This window comes from Lithobates pipiens, unplaced genomic scaffold, assembly GCF_037356315.1.
Source record: "Lithobates pipiens isolate NorthernLeopardFrog02 unplaced genomic scaffold, aLitPip1_a1.2 Scaffold_3, whole genome shotgun sequence".
In the NCBI taxonomy this organism is placed as follows: domain Eukaryota; kingdom Metazoa; phylum Chordata; class Amphibia; order Anura; family Ranidae; genus Lithobates; species Lithobates pipiens.
Genome location: NW_027507790.1, coordinates 22,710,038 through 22,733,154, shown reverse-complemented (window position 1 = coordinate 22,733,154; position 23,117 = coordinate 22,710,038). Strand labels below are relative to the sequence as shown.

At 40.3% G+C, this 23,117-nt stretch overlaps 1 protein-coding gene across 1 annotated transcript in view; it reads left to right on the top strand.

Annotated features, from left to right (window-relative positions):
- Positions 1 to 23,117, top strand: part of LOC143940217 (clustered mitochondria protein homolog) — a 106,052-nt gene that overhangs the window by 67,026 nt on the left and 15,909 nt on the right. Inside the window, exons 15-23 of the mRNA XM_077461377.1 lie at positions 1,896 to 1,958; positions 2,868 to 3,112; positions 6,060 to 6,144; positions 6,730 to 6,883; positions 10,205 to 10,344; positions 13,244 to 13,324; positions 15,150 to 15,275; positions 17,583 to 17,704; positions 21,278 to 21,371. Of these exons, the coding sequence (XP_077317503.1) occupies positions 1,896 to 1,958; positions 2,868 to 3,112; positions 6,060 to 6,144; positions 6,730 to 6,883; positions 10,205 to 10,344; positions 13,244 to 13,324; positions 15,150 to 15,275; positions 17,583 to 17,704; positions 21,278 to 21,371 (1,110 nt within the window). The remainder of the gene's footprint in view (positions 1 to 1,895; positions 1,959 to 2,867; positions 3,113 to 6,059; positions 6,145 to 6,729; positions 6,884 to 10,204; positions 10,345 to 13,243; positions 13,325 to 15,149; positions 15,276 to 17,582; positions 17,705 to 21,277; positions 21,372 to 23,117) is intronic.

The window sequence follows — 23,117 nt, the reverse complement described above, 5'->3', positions numbered from 1 at the left end:
ATTGGTGTACTACGGATGGTGGAAGCTACTATCGCCTTTAATGAACTGAATTGTATGTACCTGATGTCACATTTGTCACCAAGGATTTTTGCACAAGCAGTTTATTTATTATATTTTTTGGATTGACTACGTTATTGTTCATTTTTATTGTGCCAATTTCCATACATCACAGGTTACAATGAAAATAACAGCGGTATGTGATAAGAAAAAAGACCAAAATAAGGTATTAGCAGCACAACATGAAATTCAACAACATACCATGTAGGGAAGGGGAATACGTTCCCAGTTTTAAAAATGATATCGTCATGAAACCATGACCTAATTAATACCTAGTAGGTTCAAGATTATAAAACTAACAAAGGGCACTAGATGGTATATTAGAATCAGGAAACACTTAAAATACTAAAGCAAATGAAACGAAAACAGTAGCAAACATCCATTTTAGGTAGGTGGGTCAACCTAACACAGAATAACATATGGCCAACGGGCCAGATCATGAGCATGGTCGCCTTCATCCTACCCTTTCCTGAGGGTACTTGTCCCCTATAGAAAGGGTAGAGATTGTAGTTGAATAATTAGGTAACAAGAACGTTACGACCTGCCCCATTTCCAACCCTAGGAATCAGTGTTATTCTCTTATACAAACATTCATACTCTCTACACTTGTTGAAGTTGGTGCAAGACCAGCTGCAGAGGCGCCAACCCCGGAGTTTCCAACCAGGCTTGCCAAATAGAATGGAATTTATGACTTATATTTCTATGCTGATATGTTAACTGCTCCCTAACTAGAAGGTAGTTAACCTGTTCTACCCATTGTTTCCTAGTGGGAACACGTTGGGAAAGCCAGAATATTTTATTCTTCCTCCCCCCGCCCCGTTTTTAAAACGTCCCCTTCCCCACTTCCGGGAGATGAGCTGTGACCCGATCTGGAAGTTGGGCCCTCCTCCTTCCCCTGCCTCCGGGCAAATTATAAAGCGCAGCGTGCTTCACGTATACGCAGTAGGGAACCAGCAGTGAAGCCGAAAGGCTTCACTGCCTGATTCCCTTAGCAGGAATGGTGACGGCAGCACCCGGGAGTCAATCCGAAGATCGGCTTGGGTACCGACATCACTGGCTCCCTGGACAGGTAAGTGCCCTAATATTAAAAGTCAGCAGCTACAGTATTTGTAGCTGCTGACTTTTAATTTTTTTCACCTAGGCTGGACCTCCTCTTTAAGGTAAAAAAAAACCTTCAACCTTTAGAACCATTGTAAAAATGCATAAATAAAGTTTAACCATTGGTATTTTTTTACCTACTTGCATAAACTCTATGTAACCCCAGTGGTATCATAAGATCATGGCTGCAACTTTTACAGTGCTATGAAGGGCTGACGCCCACCCGCTGCCACCTGCAGTGTTTGCCAGTGTTGGGATTTTTTTTTTAAAGTTTCCTTCTCATAATAAAAAACTGTGCTGAGTATAATGTAAAGCACCAAAGCCCCCCATGTGTCACATAGATTATAGTTGATAGACATTCAAGCTTCTATTCCTACACTCTTGGGAAATTGAAACATAGTGTTGTCACATATCTCTATATTGTTCATTTTGTCTGCTTGCATGCATAATCTGATACCCGTGGACATCAAAAGATAGTGGTAGTTTTTATATGGCCTGATTATTGCTTTGATAATAGTGTACAAAGTGTCACTTTAAAAGCTGAAAGTATTTATGTATATCAGTCTAATCACAGTTGTATTTGGGTCAGATTAAGATATTAAGTAAAAGTGTATTAAGAGAACAGTTTGATGAGCGGCAGATCGTGATACGTTTGTACTAGTTGTAGATTATATAAGCTGCCAAAACTCTAGTAATCGCATGAAATGCTGACTTTGTTTTATATTTTTTTTCTCCAACAGAGAATTATAATCACGGAAATTGTCACACGATCAGCCAAAGCAATCCTCCGGCACTACTTGCAGGTACATGTTAATTGTGAGAAGAAATTTAGTATAAATGTTTTCTGTATGCTAATGCTTTCAGTAGAATGCAAGTTCTATTTGCAAAAACCCAATACAACTTCTGCAAATTGAATTGATGCATTGCAGAGCTGCTGTGGATCAGGTGACCTAACATGCTGCCTTTAGGTCACATGGCCCAGAACCAAAGAGCCAGAAAATAGCTTTTTTTAATCAAATTATACAAAAATTGTAACTGGCTTCTATGGCCAACAACTCCACTTATGTGCTCCATTTTTTCTCTCCATTCTTTTCAAATCAGTCCGATTGGGACAGCTTTCTGTACACCGCAATACAATATTCATTGTTACTCTCTTGTTAACCTTTTGTAGGCAGATAGGTAATTTCACTTGTGAAAATAAGCAGTGTAATAAAGCCTCGTACATAGGGGTATGATTATTAGCAGGGGATTGTATGTTGACAGACTGTTGTCCTAAAATCTTACCTTTGGTACACTCCTTTTGACAATTGTTGTCCAACTTTTGGCCAACAAATGTTGGATGACAGGCTAGTAAATTTTCGGTGGACAACAGCTTGATGTCTGATTTTCGTATCGTCAGTACACAAATCCGCCACACAAAAGTCAAAAGTACAAACACACATGCTCGGAATCAATGCTCAGGATATTAGCAGAAGTGGCCCAAAAGGGTGGCACTCAAGAGCTGAAATTCCTCGTAGTGCGTTCGTGTTTGTGGCATGGCAATTGTGTACCTTTGCAAGACAAGATCCTGGCACACACCCTTTTGATGCTCAGTTGGCCAACAGTCATACCGTGTGTATGAGGCTTAAGACTACCTTTATTTTCTAAATTGTGTAGGTAGGCATTTTGATTTATGTGTAAGGATGCTTGTAATCAACCTTTCTCTGTGCCAGGGAGTAGAGACCTCTGCCTTGTCAGCTGCAGTGAGCCATTTTCTGAACTGCTTTCTGAGTTCTTACCCCAACCCTGTGGCCCATCTGCCTCCCGACGAACTAATCTCTCGCAAAAGGAAGAACAAGAGAAAGATGCGTCCATTGGAAAATGGAGACAGCACTGCGTGGACCAGTATGACTCCAGCTGATCTGTGGAGACGAATCCAGAGCAATGCCAAAAACAGCTTTGATTTTACACTATCAAGGTGAGACGTATGAATTACAGGATAGGATTGTTTTCCTTCTTTAGAACGCTACTAATGTTGTTAAATAAAATGAAGACGCAAATGCCGGAAGCCCATAATACCCAATCAGCCATCATCCGTTATAGTTGTTTGTGCTCTAAGTTGGTGGCCTGACTGTTTGATTTCACTCAGTGTATTTCACAAGACTGTGTCAAACATTTGCCATGATCACACTTTAATAATATCATTTATCCACATTTATCACTGTCATTCTGTTGAAAAACTACAATTTCAAGTACACCTGAAATGGGCAAAAAAAATATCAGATGGAAAAAACTTGTCATTATATTCCATAAAGTGCCCGATTTTACCTTACTTGTTACATTAACAGTCTGACAGCATTTTGCTTTTACTTTTTGGATAGAATAGGAAATTGTTAAAACCAGTTTTGGCTGTCTGTATCCTGCTAAGGGGATTTTCCTTCATTTCCTGTCTCAGAGACACAACTGGAAGTAAGAGGAATTGTCTTCACACTAAGGAATTCTTAGACAGTTGTCACCAAAGCAAATGTCCCCATTGATTTTACCTTTATTCATATTCCAGTGACCTGACAAATGAAAATTTTGTATTTTCACTCACTTTTAATACTAGAGACAATAGTCACCAGGACAAATATAGAGGGCGAATCTCTACAATGGGAACACAAATAGCAATAAAACCAGACTGACTTCGAACCCTTTTTTTACTGTGATCAAAACTAATAAAAAGAAGTTGGCTTTCGGTATACTTTATATGCATCAGTGGGCGATGGGGAGAGGTGTGACTACTCAGCCCATATTCAGGCGATCAGGGCATTCTGGGTGGCTCTGACAGTGTCTATTTATTTTATCTTTTTTTTTTATTACAGGTACTTATATAGCACCATAAATTTCTGCGCTTTACACATATATATATATATATTATACATTCACATCAGTCCCTGCCCTCAAGGAGCTTACAATATAAGGTCCCTAACTCACATGTACATACACATACTAGGGTTGATTTAGACAGGATACAGTTAACCTACCAGCATGGCATTTGAGTGTGGAAGGAAACCGGAGTACCCGTAGGAAACCCACACATGCATAGGGAGAGCATGCAAACTCCACACAGTGCTGTCACCAGTGCTGGCACAATCTGGCTCCACCAGCTAGCTTAATAATTTTTTGTCCACTACAGGTTTACTATGACCACATGTAAATATAACTATGGCTCGATAAGTACTGTATTTATCGTCATATAACACGCACAGGCGTATAATACGCACCTTCATTTTAAGAGGGCAGTTTCAGGAAAAATCAGCAGTCTCACCATTGTAGATTAATGCAGCCTGCACAGTGCCCATCTGCAGCCTCTCCATTCCCCATCTGCAGCCTCTCCATTCCTCATCTGCAGCCTCTCCATTCCCCATCTGCAGCCTCTCCATTCCTCATCTGCAGCCTCTCCATTCCCCATCTGCAGCCTCTCCATTCCCCATCTGCAGCCTCTCCATTCCCCATTAATGCAGCCTTACCATTGCCAATTAATTCAGCCGGCACACAGTGCCCACCAGGAGCCTCTCCATTGCCAATTAATGCAGTCTGCACAGTGCCCATCAGCAGCCTCTCCATTGCCCATTAATGCAGTCTGCACAGTGCCCATCAGCAGCCTCTCCATTGCCCATTAATGCAGTCTGCACAGTGCCCATCAGCACCCTCTCCATTGCCCATTAATGCAGCCTCACCATTGAAAATCAATGCAGCCTGCAGATCCCTGCTCATCTACAGCCTTGTCAGTGCCAGATTACACAGTGCCGCAATCTCCTGTGTACCCGGCGATCAGTCACACACAGCCCAGCTCCTGTGATAGACAGAACAGTGGTCCAATCCTGGCAGGGCTGTGCGTGACTGATTGCCGGGTACACAGGAGATCGTCGCTCTGTGTAATCCGGTGGCAACCATCCCTCCTTCCACTCAGAGACAGCAGGAATCGGCGTATAACACGCACATACAATTTCCCGCTGATTTTCAGGGGAGAAAGGGGCGTGTTATATGCCGATAAATACAGTAACTCAATGAGAATTTGAGAATGTGAGTGTATATACGTGTTTATTTTTAAGTGCGCCTGAACCTATTTGGCTATTTACTTATAATGATATAAATATTCACTTTTTGCTGTTTGGATATAAATAATATGGTTCACATTGTGTCTTTTCCCAATTTTATTGACAAAAATGTGTCAGGAATATTGGTCAAGAGTCTCCACTGCCAGACTGAAGCGAAGGCATGGGGAATTGTTAGAGAACCTCCCTTTCTCTGACTTTACCCTGTCCTCTAAACCTGTTTCCTCCCTATTTCTTGGTACAACATGAACGGGGGACAGGAGATAAATACCCATGTGTCCAATCACATATTTATTCAAACAATTATACAGCATGATGACTAATGCCTCATGTCCCAACACATGCACACAAACATACACACTTCTTATATGAGCAGTAAACGCCTTAATAACTTGTATTATCCTAATTCCATGCTTGTAAAAGCTTTATCTGTTATAAAACAACTATTAATACAGTCTGAGAGATGTGTTAATTAACACTTATGAACTGTATGTTATTATAGTTTCCTCAAGGCTGAGTTCACACTAGAGCATGGAGCAGCTCTCAGCAGGGGGTCCTGTGCATCTCCATTCAACATTTCAGGTCCAATTTCAGCCCAAAAATTTGCCTGAATTCAGACCTGAAAGGGACCAAAAGATGCACAGGCTCCTGTGCAATTGGCACCGGAGCCGCTCCGGAGATGTGTGCATCGGCTCCATTTAGAGCCGGTCACAATCTCCTGTTATGTGAATTGGATGTGGGGAGACCCGCATCCATTTTGCAATAGTGTGAACCCAGCCTAAATCATATATTTGTCTCTAATCTATCCCTTTATTCTGCATTTAGCATTTCTATGGAGCACTTGGTTGAGAAGCTTAGCCTGCAGAAAGTGACGCTGCTCCGGGAGTTCTGCATAAAGACTGGAGTCCAGGTACTGTCTCAACGTGTACAAGGAATGTCATGTTACTGTCTGCAGGGTTCAATCTGCAGATGTGGCAGCTTTCTGACATATGCTCAGAGTAATGTTATTCGAAGACAAATTGTTTTCTATATGCGTTCCCCTCCACTGTAGTAAGTTCATTTCAAGTCTATGATTAATCTATAAAGTAGGATTGCTATTTAATTCATATAGAAGCTGGTAGTTGTCAGTGTTTGTACTTTGGTGCTATTTTAGCAATATGTAGCATATATGAATATGTTGTAAGTCAAAAATTCACACCTGTGACCGTCTGAAGAAAAAAATGCGTGCTGTGATCGATTCTTCTTCTAAAAAAAAAAGCAGTGGTTCTCATTTAGGAAAATGTCAGGGGAAACAATTAAACTAGTCTATTGTGTTTTCCCATGGAGTCCGATTTTGTCCTTGTGGAGCTACATTGATTAGGATGATTATTGACTCAGAGCTCTATATGGCATTAAAAACCTACCAACTGGTGGTGTAAAGTCTCGTCTTCCCCTTTGCTACAAGTGCCCCAAATAGACTTTTAGAAACAATCTGTGTACTGTATTTCTTTCTTAGGTTCTTCTCCGGGAATATAACTTTGAAAGCCGTCATAAGCCAGCTTTTACAGAAGAGGATATACTAAATATGTTCCCCGTAGTCAAACATATCAACATTAAGGCCAAGGAGGCAAATGAGCTGTTTCGAAAGGCCCAGATTAGCATCCAGCAGGGTAAGACATTTTTGCTAAACATAAACTTGCTTTTCATTATGATTTTTCTTGTAGTTGGCAGACTTTTGTAGTTTAAAAATAAATATTTTTGAACAAAGATTTGTAGAAAATGGATATTGGTAAAGGTTTTTTTTCACGTTTTTTTTTCCTGGAAAAATTGGGAGAAAAAAAATAAAAATAAGTATGGAACATGTTCTTTTACAATGATAAGTAATATATAGTATCTATGGCATGGTATTCAACATGAAGACCTTAAAGTGGTTCTGCACCTAAAAAAAAATATTAAAAGCCAGCAGCTACTAATATTGCAGCTGCTGACTTTTAATAAAATCACACTTACCTGTCCCAGGGTCCAGCGATGTCAGCGGCAGATGACGAGCGATCGCTCGTCTCGCTGCTGCCCCCGCCGCCATCCTCTGTCAGGGAATTGGGAAGTGAAGCATTGTGGCTTCACTGCCCGGTTCCCTACTGCGCATGCGCGAGTCGCGCTACGCGTCTCTTCTGGTCCCCGCTGTGTCCTGGGAACTGTGAGTTTCCCAGAACACAACGGGGGGGGGGGGGGGGCATCTGGGGCGGTCTGCCCAGAAGTGGGTGCAGATACCTGGATTATCCAGGTAACTGCACCCCCCTCCCCCCTGAAAGGTGCCGATTGTGGCACCAGAGGGGGGGAGGGATCAGATTAGCGGAACTTCCCCTTTAGGGTGAAGAACCGCTTTAATTAAATAAGTTCTCTCAGCTGAAGACAAGAAAATCCTGGAATACAATTCAGGGAACACTGTACTTCTCAATGCAGTTGTCAAACAAGAGAGATATGCACTGCAATCACAAGTTTGCTTGTGGGCTCCATCTTGTACCTCCTACATTTGGGTGATTGCCAGGATACAGTGGATGATAGTTTCTGTCCTCTCAGGCTTTAAAGATAAACTAACAAATTTGTTTATCTTTATTACCTTTAAATGATTCCCATTAATGTTCTCTGCCATCACACCATAATGTTTACCTATAGTCTGGTCAGTAAATTTTTTTTTTTTCTCCTCCTCTCAGTAAAATGGTGAGACCAACATCTACAGTTTTGAAACATTTGCAATTTCTGATGAGAGCAAATCTGCAATTTGCAAATATTGTGAGAAGAAATATTCTTCTCCAAATGCTACAAGGATGACACGACACATCCTGGCATGCCAGAGGTGCCACAAAGACATTCAAAAATACTTTATGGAATGAAGGATCATAATGAAAGTGCAAGTAGCTTTTGCCTTCAGAGTTCTCATTCCAGAACTGCTCTTTCTGCTGCTTCTGGGTCATCACAAAGTGTTTCTTCACTAGCAGCATCTTCAAGTAAGGAAGTGTTACAAACCGCGGCCTCTCAAAAATACACCATACCTTCATTTTTAGATACAATTACACATGAAAATCAGGAGAACATTGATCAAACTCTTGTAAAATAATTATATGCTTCTAGATCATAACTGAAAATGAATACTGGGAGGAAGCTTTTCCATTATTATGAGGGAAAAAGGGTGGTCATCTGTTTTTATGTATAGGTGAAATGTTCTTACTCCTTTCTTACTACTTCTTTTGTTATTCCATTTGTAATAAAAAATACAATTTTAAAAAGCAATAACTTACTGCATAAGCTGTACCTTTATTTCAACCATAATACTTTTATTTACACTGTGTTTCACTTTCCTAGTGTAAGAAAATTACCTTCAATTTGTAAAATTACTCCACACTATTTTTTTTTTTTTCATTTTCCTAAAACTTCCAGGGAAAAAATTAATTTTACATCTCTACTTATGGGAATTTATTTCTGCTTACAAGTTTCAGTAACTACCTAAACACTTAAAGTAGATCTGAACCGTAATTGGATAAACTTTAGTTTGCTAAAGAAGTGTAAAACAATTGTCATATTTTTTATTTTAAGAAAATTTTGCTTTTATGTTTTTTTTCATAGTTTTTTTTGCATCTTGGGGCTACTGACCTCATCCAACCTCTTCCAGTCACTGCCTTCCTACTTGCAGTCTGCTCTCTAACAATTTTCTGACTGTGTCAATGGTTAAGCATGGCTACATAATGTGTGTTGGCATGGCTGCTTGTAGTCTAAACCAGGGGCTTATGTGACAGGGTGACTACACAGGAGCACAGCTGGGAGACATTTGTCACATACTGTTTTAGCTGCGCACATTTCATAGTGCTTAGCATAAATGATGTATTTATTGGCGTTTAACACGCACCCTGATTTTAAGAGGGAAGTTTCAGAAAAAAAAACTTTCCACAGCCCCCTGTACAGCACACGGACCCCCTGCACAGCACCCCTGCACAGTAAAAGGACTCCTTCCCCTGCACTGTACAAGGACTCCTTTCATTATAAAGCCTCCTGGGACAGTGCTGCCAGCATACCTTCAGGGGTTGAGAAGGTGTTGCTGACAGCCCTTTCTAGTATGCCACTCTTCCTGTGTCACGCTCATTGTGGATGGGGGCTTCTGTGTGCCTCAATTGATGCCGCTGTCTCGTGGACCCGGTCATGTGACTCTCCTCTGCTGTTTCATTGATGGTCACATGACCGCTCTCCTCTTTCAATCAAAAGCTACAATCAAGGAGGAGGCGGAGCGGGAGGAGAGCGGTCATGTGACCATCAATGAAGTGGGGGCTTAGAATGTCTTTCAGGTTATAATTGCTGTGCGTGTTGCATTTTCTATCAAATTTTAACATTGATTATGTAAGTGAAATGTAATTGATTATAGAGACATTTGCCCTTGAAAAGTTTGCCACTAGAGATCACACTTCCACAGTCTTTACACAGGTATGGATCTCGGTGCACTCATAAGCCTAGTACACGCGGCTAGTTTATTTTTATTTTTTGACCCAGCGGGCTGAACAGAAAGAAAAAAAAACAGGCAGCTCAGGTTGGAGCTTATGTACTAACAATCCGATGTTAGTACAGAAATCTCCCCTGCTGTTCTATTGTGTTCTGACAGGGGGATTCCCCCCCCCCCCCCCCCCGCTTGCTAGAACACTCTGGTCGGCGCTCTCAATGGCGGAGAGCGCTGATCATGAACCTTTTTCGGTCACGCCCCTTCGACTGAAGCCGTCTTATGTTGGACTGGCTGCAGTACACATGAGCCGAATCTCGTCCAGTTTCTATTGACACAGGCAATGCTGCCTGACATTCAGCCCATGTGTATGGCACTTTGGCTGTTTTGCTTGTCTGGTTAATTTCTTCCATCTCATTTAGCAAATACCTAATATGCCTTGTATTAACATTTTCCAGGTTTATAATCAAACTTTCTGAATTAACTCGTTGCCCTGTTTGTTTTACAGGTAGCCTAAGGGAAGGTGTCGGTTTGCTAAATGAAGCTCTGGCCCAGTTCAACAGTGTGTATGGCGCTGTACATCCCGAGATTGTTGTGTGTCTGCGTCTGCTTGCCCGAATCAAGTTTCTTTTAGGAGATATAGCAGAGGTGAGAATTATGACTTATTTTGTAGAAAGCATTTTAAAAGCCAAAGTCCTGGTATGGTTATCTTTTAATTAGCCACCCTTCTACATTAAAGCTGTAGTGGAACTTTCGTCAGAAAATTCAGTCCTGCTAGATCACTTCAGGCTGGCCCCTTTTGCAGGTATAGCTATGTAATATAGAAATAAAAGTTCAAGCAATCAAGTGTCTTTGTTTGGACACTTGATTACTTGAACTTTTATTCTTATTTTTCGTGTTTATGATATGTTATGCACTTTGGCACTTTATTTTTTCCAATATTTAGATGCACACACTTTTGTGATTTTCTTTTTTTTCACTGTTGCACTTTTTATGCCATTTAAATAAATGTATATAATATGACTTGTATTTGTCTTTTTGATTAAAAGACCAACAGATATAACTTATAACTTAACTTTTACATATAAAACGTTTTATTAACTACTAAGATAAATATGAAAAACCAATTCAGTCACATTTAATAGCTAAAGTGCAGGCATACATTAAAACCCAGTAGTTAAAATTACAAGTCCGACCTTATGCAATAACCAAAGATTGTATATTGTCTGATAAAAACTTGTATTCTTCTTAAAATCCCAACTCAAGCCACATGCTTTTTTTATTTAAGTTTTGTGTACAGCGAGGGCTTAGAGTGTCTTTCAGGTTATAATTGCTGTGTGTGTTGAATTTTCTATCAAATTTTAACAGTGATTATGTAAGTGAAATGTAAGTGATTATAGATTGCCCTTGAAAAGATTGCCACTAGAGATCACACTTCCACAGTCTTTACACAGGTATGGATCTCAGTGCACTCATAAGCCTAGTAAACGCTGCTAGTTCCCCCCCCCCCCCCCCCCCCGACCCAGCGGGCTAAACGAAAAAAAACCCCAAAAAACAGGCAGCTCAGGTTGGAGCTGCTGTACTAACAATACGCTGTTAGTACATCAATCTCCCCTGCTGTTCTATTGTGTCTCCCCCCCCCACTAGAACACTCTGGACGGCGCTCTCAATGGCTGACGGCAGACGTTTTTTGATCATACCCCTTCGAAAGAAGCCAGCTTCTGTTGGACCGGCTGCAGTACACATGGGCCGAATCTCGCCCGACGTTCATCCCGTGTGTACGGCTCTTTAGGTCTTTTTCACATGTACTGCAGTGACCTGCTTTTTTCCACACTGGAAGAATGCAGGTCACCACAAGGACACAGAATTAATAATAAAATAAAGCTTTTTTATTACTTTGTCTCTTACAGCTATCTTAGGATGGAAGTATTGAGTATGCAGTGTCTCAATAGCAGTGTTTATAGCAATAGATGAGTGACATCATAACTCCTGGTATAAGGTCCAAAACTGCGCTTTACTGTCATGTTGTGTGAGCGATGGATGCAATCAATTAGTGCCATTTGGTTTGCCCCAATCTCCTTATCTGCCTCCTCCCTTTCAATATAGCTATCGCAGTCTCAGCGATTAGGGTTGTTATGCTAGATATCCTGTTTACCAATGCCTCTGCAAAACAACAATGCTTTTCTCTCTTTATTTTTCTCCCTCACTCCTTCTCTCACACCACAAACAAGAAAAGGATGTGATGTCGGAGGAAATAACCTTGAAATATGCATAGCAATCAAAACGCACACTTGTCAGCGCACATCGGCAGGCATTAAAATGTATGTCGATGCGCATAAAAATGCACGTCAACGCCTGTCAATGGAAGGCAATGCACATCCAGTTTTCAAGCATTTTTATGCATTTTAAAGCACATTTGTATGTGAACAGGCCCTCAGAAAATATTGCTAGCAGAAGAGACGTACAAAGGCTTAAAGAGGTTATAAAGCTCTCTGTGGAAGTTGTACCTATAGCTAAGCATAGAATAAGGCTTACCTATAGATACTGTAAATATCTCCTAAACCTGCGCCATTTAGGAGATATTTACTGTGTTTTGCGCCGATGATGTCATCTGCGCATGCGCTCTGAAGAAATGACACTTCGTGCTGTTTCTTCACGAGCGAGTGCCATGATTGACAGGTCCCGTGTGCATGCATCGCGTTACTTCGGCTAGTCACAGAACCGGAGTCCGCGGCAGCAGAAGAAAGAGCGGCGAAGATGGATGGGGCCTGCAGCAGGTGAGCATTTGCAGGTAAGTGTCCCATAATGTGCTAATGTGCTATGCATACTTGCACATTATACTTTTACTTTGCAGGGGCAGAGGAAGGAAATAAAACCAGGGTTTATGTCCTCTTCAAACCTGGTAGCATTTTGGGAGGGGGGCTTTTGTTCTGGTGTGTAAAAGAGTAGAAAATCTACTCTGCTAGTTTTAGTTTGAAGTAAGAGCTATCGGTAATGTGATCACAGTGACCAAATAAATTTTTAATTTCCATCACAAGTTGCCATAAGGCAGGGGTCTCAAACTGGCGGCTCTCCAGCTGTTGCGAAACTACAAGTCCCATGACACATTGCATGGCTCCCACAGGCAGAGGCATGATGGGACTTGTAGTTTCTCAACAGCTGGAGGGCCACCAGTTTGAGACCACTACCATAAGGCAACACAGATCGATTTTAATTTAAACACTTTGATAAATGAGGACCACAATTTGGGTGTATTTCATAAAAGACCACTTACCAGTTTTTATGTGAAAGCATCAAGTCTTCTAAAAGTGCAAATAATTTAGAGGAAACATCTGTAGTTTGTTACTATGTTAATCATCTCATGTTTGATACAGGTTGAAATATTAGCTGTTTGTATGTGTTTTAATATTGCTGGCATGTAAACAATAAAATGTACGACACGGCAACCAACTGTTAAAAGTGTAGCCATGAATAACTCACTCTGACATAAACTAGTAGTACTACATATAACTGCAAGGTTTACTAAATGTGTTCTTTTTATGACCAGGCTCTGGATGATCAGCAGAAAGCGGTGATAATGACGGAGAGAACACTGGGATATGACAGCACAAACGCCATCCAAGATTATGTAGGTGTTTTATGTGCTATAGGCTATACAATTTTTTGATTTAGGCAGATTTAAAGGACAACTTTATTACAGCTGTCCTTAGTTAATACCACCTGGAGTGTAGCCTACTTGGTAAAATACTTACCTTCCTCCTTGTTCAATGATTGTTACATAACATAATGCAGAAGTAAAGGACAAAGTCATAGCTTGCCTTCCAATTTTTGACAGGCTTTTTCTTTTTACAACTTTTTAGTGTGACGTACTGACAATCTCTGTGTTTTAATTAGTATCGTACCATTAAAATAAGGTTGGGCAGGGTTGTTTGGACAGCAGTTAGAGTGATAGTGTTATTTGACTGGAAAAGCTGTGTTCTTCAGAAGGACTGGAGAAGCGGTGTTCTTCAGAAGGACTGGAGGAGCTGTATTCTTCAGAATGGCCAAGCAACATGCTGAAAACCCAGTGATGCCAAGGTGGAATCACGTGATTTCCCCTCTAACAATAGCGTGTAAATATTGTGTTTACATTGTGCTACAGAATGGCCAGGGGTTAATAAGCTGAGCTTAGTACTGGACTACAGTTGTCACTGACAGCCAGCGTTTCCAGCATAAGCACTCACCATAAATTGCTGATGCAGCTTATATAAGATGCATTTAAAATGTCACCGGGTGCCAATTTAATGCAATTTTAAAGTTCTATCTGGTTAAATTAAGTGGTTAAACCCCAAAAAGTGTTATTTTCTGACATTTTAGTTTTGGATCGTAGGTGTTTTGAGTTACCCCCTAGCTTTTTATATTTCTTGGGGTCTGACTGCACTAAAGGCAAATCTGTTAGCCATTTTCAACAGTTAAAATTAAATTGACATTAAAGTCATTTTTTTATGCGTTGCCTATAGTATGACATACATATTCTTGCTATTCTTTTTAAAAACATTTCCACTGTTCTTGCTCTGTTAACTGTGCCCCAGCTGAGCTGTCTGACTTAGGTATGTGGGTGCCCCTTGTGCCCATCACTACCTATGGGATCTCTAGTTTGTGCATTCCCGGGCAGAACATGAAGGACACATAGCCAAAGTCATACTGATTTGGGAGTCGCCGTCAATCACTGCTGTGGAGTTGGAGAAGCGTGGTTTTGACTCAGTATCCCTCTTGCTCTCTCTACCTGTGTGTGTACGGTTTGGAATGGTTCCACATATATTTGTAGTTCTAAATGGGAGCATGCATGAAGTGGAGACTACAGCAAGACTTCATAGGTCCCAGCAGGCACAGAGGGTGCTCACGTACCTGACCTTTGCCAATGTGGCTGGGGCACAGTTAACATATTTTCAAAAAGAATGGCAAATGCATTTAAGTTATGCTATAAGCATCTTATTTAAGAAATTGGCTTTACTGTTAATTTAAAGTCCTGCCTAAGGGGTGACAAAGTCTCACCAAATCACCTTCCCCTGCCCACTGAGAGCACCCGTACTGCCACCCTCATCTTTCTGCACCAAGTGTGTTTTTCCCATTTGGTAATATACATTGCTTTGGGCATGATATAGAGGTTGTCAGTATGAGAGATTGCCTCTGGGCGTAGTCTCACGCTGCCTGTTATCAGAATGAGACCTTGGAGCAGAATTTGAAAGCTTTGATCACATAGGGGTTCAATAGCACCTCTGATCTTTAGACTTTTTGCTCCAGGGTCTCACACTAAAACATCTACTAGCATGATACTTCTCCTTCCTTCAATTGAACAGGGAGGTCCCATTAAAAAAAAAAAAAAAAAAAAAAAAAGGCCAGTACTTTCAAGACACGCCCTCTATTATGTTCTGTCAATCATTTTAATCGTATCCTAATGTATCTTCCAACAGGTCCTTCTCTCACATTTCTGTTTTGCTAGTGGACAGCTACCAGTGTCTCTGAAGCTGTTATATCGTGCTCGATACCTAATGTTGGTCTTAGCTGGTGAAGATCATCCTACCATGGCTACACTAGATGTAAGTACTGGCTTTCTAAGCATGATTATTATTATTTTTTTTATATTAAATTGTAGGGGACGTGGAGGTACCTGGATGGAATGCAAACAATTTAATGACTAATCCATGTGGGTGACTTTTGATCACACAAACCTTTTTTATAGCAGTTGAGAGTTATTGAGAGATTGTATTAATAGACAATAAACATAAATTATAGTTGGATTTATAAGAAGAAAATGTGCTAAATGTGCTATTTTTTACAAATATGACTTAATTTTTTAAACACATTTATGAATGTTAGTGTGCCTCTTTTTACGTTAAATAATTTGTGGTTTAGGCATACAGTTCCTTTTTCATTTTGCAAAGGTATGGAACAAACATAAATCAGCAATGTGTTTGTCAAAATGCAGTTCACCATGAAATTGTTGCAAACAAATCTTCCCTATTTTTTATTGGTTGACCCAGACTACGCTGCTTTTAACTATGCTTCCATCATCCACTGCATTCATAAAAATAATATCTGGCCTTCATTGTTGTTTTCTGTAATTGGACCCTTCTGATTATGGAATCATAATTTAGAAGGGACACTATACCACATCCCTGCTTAGTACCAGCGTACCTTGAAAACTTTGAGGTGTGCAAAGTCATGTGCCCCACATGAGCTGTTTAATTTTACTATTTTGTTCGAGCACTGCAGGACACAGAAGGCTCTGCCACTTTACCTACCTCACTTTCCAAAAACTGGTTACACAATTGACTGGTAAACGCACTCCCACACAAGAGCTGGAGAGCAGTAAGGGACCCTCAATACCGCAAATCATTCTCAACTAGGGTTCCCCCAGAAGAGTTGCTAGGGATTCCTTGGTTTGTGGCTGGTTGAACGGTGTACCACCTGATGGTGCTTGTATGGTTTCACGGCCAACTCCACTTGGCAGTCAGAAGCATGACAACAATGATCTTTTTAGCTATCTGTAAAGGTAGCAATCTTACCATCACAGTAATGTGTGTATGTGGGGTGAGGAGGAGATGGGAGGGGGGTGGAGGAGTACTCTTCTCACTGACCACCAATGTTAAGGGGCATATTCTTACTAACCCCTGATGAATTAGATTTTAAAATTATTTCAAGGGTTCCTCAGAGGTTAAACAGTTGAAAAGGGCTGCTGTATACATATTAAACAATTTTAGAAAGATGTAAAGCACCCATTTAAAAATGTGTAAATGATTAGCTAACAGTCTGCTGGGTGCAAAAAAATGTACATTCCACAATTAAAATTCATTATTTTTATGGAGGTTTAACCTTGATCACAGAAGGTAATCAAAGAGTGATTCCAGTCACAGCAACAATTATCATGTGATTTTTATTTTTTATTTTTTTAATGTGAGCTGAGAAATGCAGTGTATTGAGGTGAAACTGATCATTTGCTTTTGTAAGCAATAAATACATCTGTATTTTTCACTGATTGAACAATACAATCTGCTTAGCAGTGACCACAAAGTACACATTCAGAGGCAGGTCTATGGGGGTTATTTACGAAAGGCAAATCCATTTTGCACTACAAGTGCAAAGTGCACTTGAAATTGCACCGAAAGTGCACTTGGAAGTGTAGTCGCTGTAGATCTGAGGGGTAGATCTGAAATGAGTGGAAGCTCTGCTGATCTTATCATCCAATCATGTGCAAAATGCTAAAATGCTGTTTTTTATTTTCCTTGCATGTCCCCCTCGGATCTACAGTGACTGCACTTCCAAGTGCACTTTCAGTGCAATTTCAAGTGCACTTTGCACTTCTAGTTTGCACTTGTAGTGCAAAGTGGATTTGCCTTTCGTAAATAACCCTTTTGTGTTTATAGTGGGCTTTTATGGACTAGTAACTTTTCTGCAAGACAGTATATCCCAAAATAGGATGCATATACAGGTAACCAGCTATTTTTATGGCCTATGTCTGTGCTTTACTTGGAGCTGTCCTTTAAGAAGGAAGCTGGAAACAGTCAAGCAAACAGTTTTTAGCATTTACATTATTTTCAGATTTCACAGCCTGTACTTCACTTTGAGTTACTATATGTGAATGTTTTCTAGTTTTGATTAAAGAGAGAGATTTTATCAGGACAATCCTGCAGTAAAAATGTACAGAGGGTACTGCTCCTACCATGCTTGATTGGAGCCATGCTGCAATCTTGAGCGCAAGAGTAGGTCACAGGAATCCTCATCGTACATAGGAACAATGCAGTAAAGCAATGATGTCATTGCTTTATCAGTGCAATGAAACCAACAGAACTGACTTCTACTGATTTCCACATTGTTCACTGTTTCCTATCTTCTCATCTTAACAGAGCAATATTGGTGTAGTTCTACAAGCTGTATTTGAATGTGACTTGTCTCTACGATTTCTTGAGAAAGCCTTGGAGGCTAACAGGAAGTATTATGGAATGAAATCCTTGGATGTGGCCTTAAGGTATCTCATTTTAAATTATACACTGCATGTTATACACTGTGTATGCTACTTGTTATAGTACAGTTTTTATATGCTTTGCTTCTTAATTATTTTGATGACATTTCTAAATATCGAAAGTTGATTTTGTGTCATCGATTAGAGTAACCCACACACATCACATAAAAATTCAGTGCAATTCCATTGACATTTGCAAAAAATAGTACAGGAACCTGTTTTTCAAATCAGTGCGGCGCCTCCAAGTCAGAGTCGCACCCATTTGAACAGTTCCATTGCCGATAATAGGGTGCGAACTCCGCTTTAAAATTGGTCATCCAGTTAAAGAAAGTGATAAAAATTGAGGGATCTGCTGACAGAATCGGCAGTTATTACAGAGGTGACTCTGAAAAACAAACAAAAACTGCTGTTTTATTGTTTGTTTGTATCATATATATATATATATATATATATATATATATATATATATATATATAGTGTGTGTTCATTTTTGATTTTGCTATAGTTATACTTTAATGATATGCAGGTTTGCCAGAAGAGGTGCTGTTGGGTTTTAAATACAAAATACGAGATAGTACTTGCAGATACATAGAACTCTGTGACTCTTGAAGGTTCCTTTTTGATGTTTAAAATGATGTCTCAGGATGTTCTACTGACCCGGAACATTCATGTACACAATTTTCCTTCTAGCTAAACTCTACCTGCTGACTTTTTGCATAGTAGGGTGTTGCCATGGCTTTCATCTGTGACAGTACACATACCTAGAAAGCATTAATTTTTCCTGACACAGTTAAATCTAGCGTCATGCGGTTCTGACAGAGGAAAACTATACAGCCCTTTGGCTATACAGTTTTGTAAACTCTTCTCTGATGTTTTTCAGGATCATTTTCATCTCTTCCCCCAGGTATTAACCCGAAGCTGCTTATCTGTTGCATAGCTACTAAATCTAAATTGCAGGATAATGTAGAATAAAATGACATTTGGCAAGTCATAACAATTGAAGAAGTGATTTGTCATATCATGTCTTAAGGCCACTCACATGCCTTGGACCCTTTCATAAACACACATGCACGTACATGTTATGTAAACCTGTAGGGAGGAGAGGATACTGACCACTTTTGTTCCACCTGTATAGAGACTCAGCAGAAAGTCATGTATATCATAGGCAGCCACTTCCCAAGCCTAACTCCATAAACCGAGTTCCATTATGTTTGAATGGAAAAGCTCTATTTAGTAATATTAAATCTTGGCTATTTGTGGGGAGTAAGGACATTCCATGTTACTATGATGAAAGGGGTCAGAAGCAAGCGAGGAATGCTTATTCAAATTGTAGAATCTAACTTATAAATGAACGTTATTAAAAGGCTAACAAAGGTTCGCAGTCCAAGGACCACAGCTATGGAATGCTCTACCCGCGGACATCCGCTTGGAAGAAAACTATCTGGCCTTCAGGAAGAAGCTCAAGACCCATCTCTTCTGAAAACCCAGATGGACACTGGTGGCAAAAGCCCCCTGAGGCAATTTATTTTGCATATGTAGCGCTATACAAGTTATTCATTCATTCAACTTAAGTTCTGTGTGCTTTTTGACATAATATTTCCTTTACTACAAAGTATCTCCTTTCACTTGGGATCTTTCAGGAACTCTGGTTGTAGACTGAAGGGTGCAATAAGAAGGCCTTCTCATCGTATACCAAGTTGAGCTTTTCTAGTTCTCCCACTTACTCCAATGATGGGGCGCTATTCCTCCCTTTGACACCAATGTTGGGGCATTGTGCCTCACATTGATACCAACAATAGAGTTTTCCCACTGGCACCAAGAGAGCACTATTCCTCCCACTAACACCAACAATGGAGCACTAGTACCACCAATAACACCAAGCACCAGCACTTTTCTTCCCATTGACACAAACGATGGGGGACTTTTCCTCCCATTGACACCAACGATGGGGCACTATTCCTCCCACTAACACCAACAATGGGGCACTATTCCCACCAATGATACCAACAATGGGGCATGTTTCCTCCCATTGACACTAACAATTGGGCATTGTTCTACAACTGACACCAGTATAGCACTGTTCCTCCCAATGACACAAATACATCACTATTCTTCCCTCTGATACCAGCAATGAGGCACTTTTCCTCCCACTGATGCCAACAAAAGAGCACTATTCCTCCCATTGACACCAATAGAACACCGCATCTCCCACTGACACAAATGGAGCACTATTACTTTCTCTATCACAAACGATGGGGCATTATTTTACCACTGACACCAACATTGGGGCACTATGCCTTCCACTGACACCAATAATGGAGCACTATTCCTTCCACTGACACCAACAATGGCATGCTATTCCTCTCACTGACAACAACGATAGAGCACTATTCATCCTTATGACCCCAACAATGGGACACTATTGCTCTCACTGACATCAATGGTGAGGCACTATTTTTCCCACTGACGCCAAAGACGAAGCACTATTTTTCCAACTGACGCCAACGTTAAGGCATTATTTATCTCACTGACACCAGCCGTGCGGCACTATACTTCTCACTGACACCAACAATGAGGCACTATTCTTCCCACTGACCCCAACAATGAGGCAGTATTCTTCCCACTGACACCAACAATAAAGCACTATTCTTCTCAATGGCAACAGCGATGAGGCACTATACTTCTCACTGGCACCGGTGATATGGCACAATTCTTCTCACTGACATCGACAATGAGGCACTATTCTTCCCACTCACACCAATGATGAGGCACCGTTCTCCCTACTAACAACAAAGATGAGGCACCGTTCTCCCTACTAACACCAAAGATGAGTCACTGTTCTTCCCACTGACACCAACAATGTAACATATTCCTCCCACTCACACCAACAATGTAAACTACTCCTCCCACTGACACCAACAATGTAACCTATTCCTCCCACTGAGACCAAGTACTAATAGTACTGAGTACTATTTTTCTCACTGACACCAGCAATGGGGGCACTATTCCTCCCAATAACACCAGCAATAGGGCACCGTTCCTCACACCGACTGTTGAGGCATTTATTATTCTCATTGAAGCTGGGTTATTTTTTTCATTCTTGCTGACCACTGATGCATGGGCATTTTCTAGCCCAACTGGCATCAGAATTTTTTTCTCCTCCCAACAATAGACTGCTCCCCAACAGTGAACTTGCCATTCTTTTAAAATTGACAACTCCTGATGTAGAGTCCTAATTCTATGTAACAACATTCTAAATCCTGTAATCCAGCATTCTACATTTTTTTCAAGCTAGAAAAGAAATCTAGCCATTTTAGTGGAAGGAGGTTTTGATATACTTCTGAGGTGCACCAAGCAACAATTGTATCTGAAAAAATGTTATACTATAAAAGTAGGTTAAAATGACAAACCTTTATTTTTAGGGATTTCACCAGCGCCATATCTTGCTTTTCAATGACATTACAGTTCTTAAACATCAAATGACTCCTATTTTATCTTGCTGCTACTATTGCTGTGAATGTCCCCTTTCAAAAAAAAAAAAAAAAAAATTGAAATCATTTTTTTCTTTCTTTCATACAGCCACCATCTGATAGCTCTTGCATATACCAATAAAGCAGAATTTAGAGCAGCAATGCAGCATGAAAAGGAAACATACACTATATACAAAACAGTGGTAAGTAGATTTGTTGTTTGAGGAAAAAAACTCATGTAAAACAAAAGGTATATTAATAAATGACGAGCATTTGTGTTTCATGGCTGGGATAAAATCATGCATGGTTCAGATTTTAATGTTATATTTCACCCTAAAAGTGCCTTTCCCTTTGATTTTTTTTCTGACAGTGGTGGGCAGGTACCACGTACCTGTCACATCATGGAACTGAGCCATTAAAGTGATACAAATCACACACTGTTTAATTTATATTGTCCTTTCTATTTCTATATGTGGATGATGGCACTGTAATACATTTTAAAAAACAAACAAACATCTAAGTACCTTTTTCCTAATCGATATACAACTATCACATGTCCCAGTTCTTTCTTTGCCTGTTTGCAGGGAAACAGTGGCAGGAATAGCTCCTAGTCCTCTGCTGCTGGTCACATGTGCAAAAAAAAAGCCTTTTGAATACAGAGTAAAAGTAAATAATATTAATAAACAGTTTTAAACTGGCGTACAAAAATATATTTGGAATCAAATCTTTATTATTTTGTGGAAACACCATGGTGTGGGTGGGTTTCTGCCAATCATAGGCTGTGCTGTGCCCCTCCAGCCTGTGTCATTGATTAAGAGGGAGGTGAAGCCTCCATTAATCAAGATGTAATATCCCACCCCCATTGTGTTTAGCTGGTTAGTGGGCATGGAGGAGGGAGGGAGTGGGCTGTCATTTACCACTGTGTATATGTCCACATGTGTGACTCTATAGTCACAGTGGTTGCTCAGATCTGATAGGGAGGAAATGCTCAGCATAGAAACTCATCAAAAACTGAGCATGTGCAGAGTTGCCAATGCTGCTTTAGAAAATCTCTAGCGGAATTGGGGACTTAGACAGAAGGGGGAGATGGGGAACAGCAGGATCAGCCAGTTTTTTTTGCAGAATACAGAAAACCAATCTCACAGTGATTGAGTGAGTATGAACAGCATGTAATACACCATTTATTGATAGTTTTTTATGAGGTGGGTTTAGTGACACTTTAAGAAATCTGCTTTCAAGTACGTGTATAGCCAGATATAACTAGCAAAGCAAAACTGCACTTTTGGTAATAAAAGACACCAGCGGCAGAAGCTAGTCCACTTACTTAATAAATCTCTAGAAAGATAAACAATGTAATTATAAAGCCATGACACACAATCCTCCCTTCCATCTCTCCAAGGGATTGCATTCATCGGAACAATGTGATCAAATTGTAATGTCCGTAGTCTCAATATCTGGGAGATATGAAACACCGGTCATCCACTCACCACCGCTAGCAAGCCTTATTCTTTGCAGCAGTGGGATATTCAGGTGCTTTTCTTCTCCAAAGGAAAACATTCACTCCTGGCATAACATAGCACACCACTACTCAGGAGAAGAAAACAAAGTTCTTCATGTAGAATGGTTATTAAAATAAACAGTAAAAACAAGTATCATGCAGTAATAAAATGATAGTAAAACACTGGCATATGCCTATGCCCTAGTCTTTCTTGATGAGTTTGGATAGAGAAGACTTAGAACCCCTAGCATATTATTATTATTTATTTATTTATTTATTTATTTTGCCGTTTTTGTTTCATTGGAGATATTTTTCTTCATTTCCTGGCCCACAGACAAAAAGAAGTGAGAAGGAACCTCTACAGTGTAATGGAATACCCATCTTAGGGCCCTGCACACCAGAACGTTGTGCCAGAAACCTGTATTTTGTGCGCGTTTCCCACACTGAATTC